General features: G+C 63.5%; 1 protein-coding gene across 1 annotated transcript in view; it reads left to right on the plus strand.

Moving 5' to 3' along the window:
• Positions 1-7,257, plus strand: part of BRSK2 (BR serine/threonine kinase 2) — a 34,300-nt gene that overhangs the window by 17,942 nt on the left and 9,101 nt on the right. The window contains exons 12-16 of the mRNA XM_006893358.1: positions 231-328; positions 402-552; positions 3,447-3,507; positions 4,279-4,486; positions 5,651-5,699. Coding sequence (XP_006893420.1) covers positions 231-328; positions 402-552; positions 3,447-3,507; positions 4,279-4,486; positions 5,651-5,699 — 567 coding nt within the window. The remainder of the gene's footprint in view (positions 1-230; positions 329-401; positions 553-3,446; positions 3,508-4,278; positions 4,487-5,650; positions 5,700-7,257) is intronic.

Below are 7,257 nucleotides of genomic sequence, written 5' to 3' on the forward strand. Positions count from 1 at the left end.
GCCTGCTGTTGAGAAAGTGCTTCATCAAGTGTGAGCTGTGCGACATGGCGGCTCTCCACAGGTGACCCCAAATCTGAGGGCTCCAAACCAGGCTTTCATGGTCAGGAGGGAGAGGCGAGGAGGGCCAAGGTGGCCATCGGTGATAGCTAGTGTGTGGCCCGAGAACCTGGGACCACTACCCAGTAGCAGGCCCCCTGAGCGGCCTTGTGCTATCTCCCTGGTGGCCACAGGGAGAACCAGGAGAAGATGATCTACTTCCTCCTGCTGGACCGGAAGGAGCGGTACCCTAGCCACGAGGACGAGGACCTGCCCCCCAGGAATGAAATAGGTAGGTGGTCTGTGGGCAGCTCAGAGTGGGCTGCACTGACTGGGGGTGCGGCCTGACCTCTGTCTGTGCACAGACCCTCCCCGGAAGCGCGTGGACTCCCCGATGCTGAACCGACACGGCAAGCGGCGGCCCGAGCGGAAGTCCATGGAGGTGCTGAGCGTGACAGATGGCGGCTCACCCGTTCCTGCTCGGAGGGCCATCGAGATGGCCCAGCACGGCCAGAGGTGTGTACTCCTGGGAGGTCTGGCTGGGCGGCGCTGGCACAGCTCATGGCCACGCTGACCACTGGTTGGTCTGGGCCTCACTGGCTCAGGATTAGCACTCAGCAGAAGAGCTGGCCTCAGCGGGCTGGTCAGCTTGGCTTGAGCTGGGTGGGCTCTAGAGTACAGGGCTGGGCTGGAGTCGCTCAGTTTGGCTGAGCACAACTTGGCTGCACTGGGCTGACCAGCTAGGGCTGAGCTGGACTGAGCTGGGTGGGCTGGGTAGGGGAACGGGTTGAGCTGGGCAGGTGGCCTCACCCAGACTTAGCTGGTGGGCTGGACCAGTCCTGTTCTGCCTGGGCCTTGTGGTAGCTTATGTATCTTTGGGGTTCAGAGAAGGTATCCCAGAGGGGTGCTCCCACAGCAGCCCTGCCTGGTGTCATCTGCTGGGACTGAGGCAGGCAGGACATGGATGCTGAAGGAGCCGTGATGCCCTGGGGCAGGTGTTTGCCTCACAGAGCTTCTGGCTGACTGGGTCTGGGCAGGACACACATTCTCCTCCCAGGCTGGGGCTTCTGTTACCTTGGACACAGAGCATGGCCAGAGGCTGAGCAGCCTGGATGCCCCGGGCTCTAGCCCCCGGTATCCACGGCTCCAGGACACACAGCCCTGCCAGATAGGAGGGTGCAGAGCCAGTCTGCTCCTGAGGAATTTGCACAGAGCACTGGGCCACCCTTGCAATGTCCCTGGGTGTTAGACTACACTGCCCTGGGCTGGCTCCCTGCCCTCAGACCCATCCAGGCAGCCCGAGGCCTCAGCTCCAAGAGCTGGGGGGGGGGGGGCTCATCCCAGTCCTTGGACACTCAGGCCCTAGGGAGGCCCCTTGGAGTTCTGCAGTGGCTGGCAGCCCCAGTTCATGTCCAGAGTCCTTTGGGGGGCCTCCTATTTGACCCCAACATTCAGGATGAGAGTTCACTCTGAGGCCCTCCCCAGTGTAGGCATCCCTGTGTGTCAGGGTTGGGGATAGGTGGGCATGGCTGGCAAGGCCCTGGCCCCCTGCTGCCTCTCCCTGGGTGTCCGGTTGGGGGGACAGGAGAGCACAGCTGCCCAGGCCCCATGCCCTGTGGGAACTCTGACCACCAGCCCTCCAGCTCCCCTGCCAGCCCCAGGCCTCGCTGCCTCTGGGGATTATGCTGGGTGGGACAGAAGTATAGACCTTGGACTTTGAGCAGACTCTGAAAAGTTCTGGCTGTTTACCCAGAGCTCTTCCCAGGACCCCTTGTTCCATCATGGCTCAACTTCCTGCAGCCCCGAGGCACCTGGCCATTCACCCACAACCACAAGGGGCCAACTGAGGGGGCTGGCATGGCACTGGGAGCCGGTCTCACAGGCCCGGCCAGTCACGCTGCCCACAGGACTCCCATCCGCCAGATCTGCCCAGCTCCCTCTGCCTCTCCCTGGCCTGCGGTCGGGTAGGCTCTGCCCCAACTTGGTGCCCTTGCCCCAGGGCCATCCCCAGCCTTGAGCTACATGGAAGCCACAGTGAAGGGCTGGCCTGGCGTGGCCGCGTCCTAACTGTGTTTTCTCGCTTTGTTCCTGCTATAGTAAAGCAGTGTTCAGTAAAAGCCTGGATATCGCAGAGGCCCATCCCCAATTCAACAAAGAAGACAGGTACACACCCTGCCGCCCCTCCCGCTCCTGCCCAGACGCGGTCCCTCCCTGGGACAGGCCAGCCAAGGCCAAGGAGGACCCCTAGTGAGGGACACCCATCCCACAACCCAAGGCTGGAACCCCGCATGGTGGCACACCCCTGGGGGCATGGCTGGGGCCCTGGGGTGCCTTGAAGGGCAGCCTGGACAGTTCAGGAGAAGCAGAATGAGAGGGGGTCGAGGGTCCTGCCATGCTGCCTCTTCAGGCCACTGCTAGACCTCCTGCCGCCCTGGGGCTGGGCCCTGGCCAGTTCCATCTGTCCCTGCATCTGTGCACAGCTGTGCTCCTGCCTGCCCCCCCCCTCGTGCCCCGACAGCTCCAAGTACCCCAGAAAGAAAGCAGGGGCTGGGGTGGAGCATGCCCCCTCCCTCCTCTGCTCCTTTTCTGCTTGATGGGGTTGTGACATGGTTGGGGACAGGTTCCTGCCTCAGGCAGCTGGGGGCCCCTTCTCAGCACCAGGCCCAGGTGCACATCGGGAGTTCTGTCCAGTTCAGCTAAGGGCTGAGGGAGGAGAGCTGGTATGGTACATAGGGTCACTGCCACCTCCCTGGCCCTGTGTTAGGTCAAGAGGGTTGTTAGCCCCAGGCAGGCCACAGGGCCACAGGCTGGATTCAGGGAGCCAGTCTCGGGACAGCGTGGTGACACAGGATGAGGGCAGGTGGGAACTGTTCACACTGCTCTCCACCCCCTTCCACCTCCCTGCTCAGGACCATGGGTGCTGGCACCCAGGGGCATGCAGGCACTTGTGTATCCTGCTCCCCTGGTGGAGGGACAGTGGGCCCAGGCCGGGCCTGGGTGTGCCTGGCAGCTCTGGCCTGCAGCACCCACTGGCCTGCCCACTCAGCACAGGCTCTTGTGGGCAGGGCTTGGGTGGCATCGTTGGCTTCTTCAGGTGAGGCCAGGCACTGTGGCTGGACATGCTCAGAGCCCAGTAGGGCAGTGGCTGAGGGGAGAAAGGCCTTGGCCTGGCTGGGCGGGACAAGGCCTGTGATAGGGGCTGAGTCCACTCCTTGTCTTGGGCCTTCCTGCCCACCCTGGACTGCTGCGTGGGGAGCCCAGCTGCACTGGAGGGTGGGGACAGCAGTTGTGATTGCTCCATGCTGAGTGCCCCTGAGCTCAGTGGTGCTGGCCAGCATGAGTGGTTCGGTCAAGCTTGTGGCCTCCTGGAGGGTCCACTTAGCGCAGTCTCCTTTTCCCTGTGTCTCCAGGTCTCGGTCTATCAGCGGGGCTTCCTCCGGCCTGTCCACCAGTCCACTCAGCAGCCCCCGGGTGAGTGACCCGCCCCTGGTCTCCTCGCGGTGCGCAGGGCGGGAAGGGACCCCAGATGACCCCACCTCAGACCGCTCCAGCGCCCAGGGATCCCTGGGCGAGCCCCCACCCCACAGGCAGGCAGAGGCCCCCCCTTCGCCCGGGCTGGTTCGGCTTCCGCTGCTGGGCCCCCCAACCCCCACACTGCCCGCCTCTGCGCCTGCGCACAGCTCTGCTAACTGCACGTTGTTCTGTTCTGTTTTTTTCTCATGTCCGGTGTTTTCTTTTGTTGCACGCCTGCCCCTGCCTGCATGTTCCCCGCCCCTCATCCCTGCTGGGATTCTCTGGGCTGCGTGTGCGCACGTGGGTGCATGGGCATGCGGGCGCGGGCACTCGGCCTGGACACCCTTACCCTTCGCGTGCTCCCCGTAGCCTGTTAGGAAGTTTGTCCTGCCCCCTCCGCCCCCCGATCCGCCCCTCCTGCTTTGTCCCTTGGCCGCCTCGGCGGAGCCCGGAGCCTGTCGGAGCGCCTCTCGGCCCGGACACGCCCCCCAAGCACCGGCCCCACGGCCCAACCCCCGGACTCAGACTCTGCCGTGCAAGGGCGCGCGCACTGACCGGCCACTGCAGGGTGCCAGGTCCCACCCGCCCCCAGCTGGCGCCCAGACCCGGCCCCCCATCGCCGCTGGGCTCCTCGGGCCCCCGCCGGCCCCACCCCCTGGCCTGCCGGTCCCTGCCCGGCCCCCGCCGCCCCGGACCGATGCAAACGCCAAATCTGTCCCCACCATACAGGTGACCCCTCACCCCTCTCCGAGGGGCAGTCCCCTCCCTACCCCCAAGGGGACGCCCGTACACACACCAAAGGAGAGCCCGGCGGGCACGCCCACACCCACGCCGCCGTCCAGCCCCAGCGTAGGGGGTGTGCCCTGGAGGACACGGCTCAACTCCATCAAGAACAGCTTCCTCGGCTCACCACGTTTCCACCGCCGGAAACTGCAAGGTGGGCGGGGGCTGTGTGTGGGGGCGGGGCAGTGAGTGGGCGGAGCATGTACAGGAGCCTGCGTGGGCGGGGCAGCCTGTGTGGGCGGGGCACAGATGGGCAGTCTGGGTGGGCGGGTCTGTGAGTGGGCGGGGCATGGACAGGCAGCCTGTGTGGGCGAGGCGCGGGTGGGGCATTGGGTGTGGGCGGGGCACTGACGGCAGCCTGCGAGGCAGTGGGCATGGATGGGGCTGTCTGTATGGGTAGGGCAGTGGACAGGGCTGTGAGTGTGGGCGGGACTGCCATCATGGACAAGGCAATTGGTGGGCCATCAGCGTGGGCGGGCTGTCTACATGGGTCATGGGGCGGGGGTGTGGGTGGGGCTGTCTGCATGGACAGGTCATTGGTGTGGGTGGGCTGTCTGCATGGGTAGTGGGGCGAGGGTGGGGGTGTGCCGGCTGTCTGCATAGGTAGGCCGGTGGGCGGGCTGTGGGCAGGGGCATGGTTAAGGGTGTTGTGTGGGTGGGGCTGTGGGCAGGCCATAGGCATGGGCGGGGCCATGGGCAGGGGCATGGGTAAGGGTGCCAGTGTAGGCGGAGTTGTGGGCCAGCCGTCAGCATGGGTGAGGGTGTAGGCGTGGGTGGGTCAACCTGTGGGCGGGGCTGTTGGTGTGGGCAGAGCCATGGGACCCCGCCTCTCAGGTCCTGGTCCACTAGTAACGTCCTTGGGGCTCACCTGCTTAGGGTCCTCTGTAGCCACTCCTCAGGGCCAGCTCCGTGTGGACACACCACAGTGTGGGACCCAGGGCCGGCCAAGCTCCTCCTGGTCCCTTGAGTCTTTTAATTGAGACCCCCTGCTGAGCACAGGGTGTGAGAGGGTGTGGACAGTAGAGAATTCCTAAGGTCAGAGCTGCTGTGGGCAGGGGCCATGAGCTGCGCTGCCCTGCACAGCCAATGGGACAAGGGACACAGAGGGGCTGGAGCCAGAGAAGGCCAATGTTTTCAGCACTCTATCAATGGACAGCTCCGTGGTCATTGCTCTAGCTGGGCTGTGCAGGATCTGCAGAGCCCCTCCCCAGGACCCCGCTGCAGACAGCCCCCAGAGTGTGGGGCCGCAGTGACCCCCGTGGCTCTACATGGGCCAGGTGGTCATTGTGCTCTTTCTTGCTGCTTGTTTTCTATGCAGTCCCGACGCCAGAGGAAATGTCCAACCTGACCCCGGAGTCGTCCCCAGAGTAAGTGTACTCTCTACCTCGGTACCAGGTCAAGGTGGGCATGTGATGGACAATCACCTGAGGATACTGAGCAGGGGCTGCGGTGCTTCCTCGGGACCCCCTCCGTGATGTCCTGGCCTGGGGGGCAGCATGATGAGGGTCCTGGTCAGCGTTCTGAGAACTGGGTGAGGGAAGTACATGGCATAGGGCCTTGGAGCGCCTCACATAGCCAAGCTTCTTGATCCCGTCCTCAGCGCGCGCGTACATACACAGACACACACAAACACACACACACACAGACACACTCACTGGCCTTGGCATCCTGACCCCTCACCCCCACCCTGGGCATTCTGCTGTCCTAGCCACTGGACCAAGGCACCTCAGTTCGGCAGGATGCCACATGGCCCGAGATGGCATGGCTCAGAAGTTGTCCACGCAGGGATGGGCTGAGGCCACTGCAGCCACCCTCCTGGGTGTGCTGCGCCTGGCTATGTCTCAGAGATCAGCAAGGGGCTTATGAGGGGACGCTCAAGGTGAAAATATGTGCAGATCTGAAGAGAAAGAACAGTTGGTGGGACCACCTGAGAAGCTAGCCTGGACATGAAGCCAATCGGGAGCCTGGTCAGACATAAGGAAATCCAGGAGGCTGGAACTGGGGCTACTACAGATGTGGGGCCATCCAGGGGCTACTTTGGATGTGGGACTGTCCAGGGGGTGCTCTGGACATGGCACCGTCCAGGGGGTTCTTGTGGACATGGGGCTGTCCAGGAGGCTGGCATGGACTTGGAGCCGTCCAAAAGGCTGTGTACCCACAAGGAGGAGCCCAGGTACCAGCATGAGTACCAGGCTGCCTGGCATGAACATAGCACTAATGAGCCCAGAGCCCACCCAGAACCACCTGGCATAGAGGAGCCCCAAGCACTCGCCCAGGATTTGGGGGTGGCAGAGGGAAGCAGGAAGGCTTCCCTGAGGACTAGCTCCTGGACTCAGAACGGCAGGGCTGGGAGCCTGCCATGAAGGGGATGCAGGATTGCTCGAGCTGCCTCTGCCAGGAGCCCAAGCCTCCACTGCTACGACCCCGAGCGTCTCCAGGGGTCACATCGCCACAGCGAGCCATCACTATGTCAGCACATAGCCCAGAAATGTGGGTGCTGAGCACCACTTACCCTGCCCACAGTGACCAGGCTGTATCCCAGAAAGTGAGGACATTAGGGCCCTAAGTGGAGAGGGCCAGGGCAGGGCTTCAGGCTGAGGGCAGGTGGGGAGAACTGGAAGGAACAGTGAACATGAGGTACCCATCCACAGGGGCTGGGCAAACAAGAGATGGACACAGACCAGTTACCCATCCACAGGGGTGGGTGCCTATTCACAGGGGCTGGATGAACAAAAGGTGAACACAGCCTGGGTGCCCACTCACAGGGACTGGACAAAAAAGAAGTGGACACAGACCAGGTGTCTATTCGCGGGGGCTGGATTAACACAAGATGGACACAGCCAAGGTACACATCCACAGGGGCTCAAAGAGGTGGACACAGCCCGGATGTCCACTCACAGGCTGAATGAAGAGGTGGACACAGCC

Source organism: Elephantulus edwardii, unplaced genomic scaffold, assembly GCF_000299155.1.
Source record: "Elephantulus edwardii isolate Elephantulus edwardi_28Jun2011 unplaced genomic scaffold, EleEdw1.0 scaffold00126, whole genome shotgun sequence".
In the NCBI taxonomy this organism is placed as follows: Eukaryota; Metazoa; Chordata; class Mammalia; order Macroscelidea; family Macroscelididae; genus Elephantulus; species Elephantulus edwardii.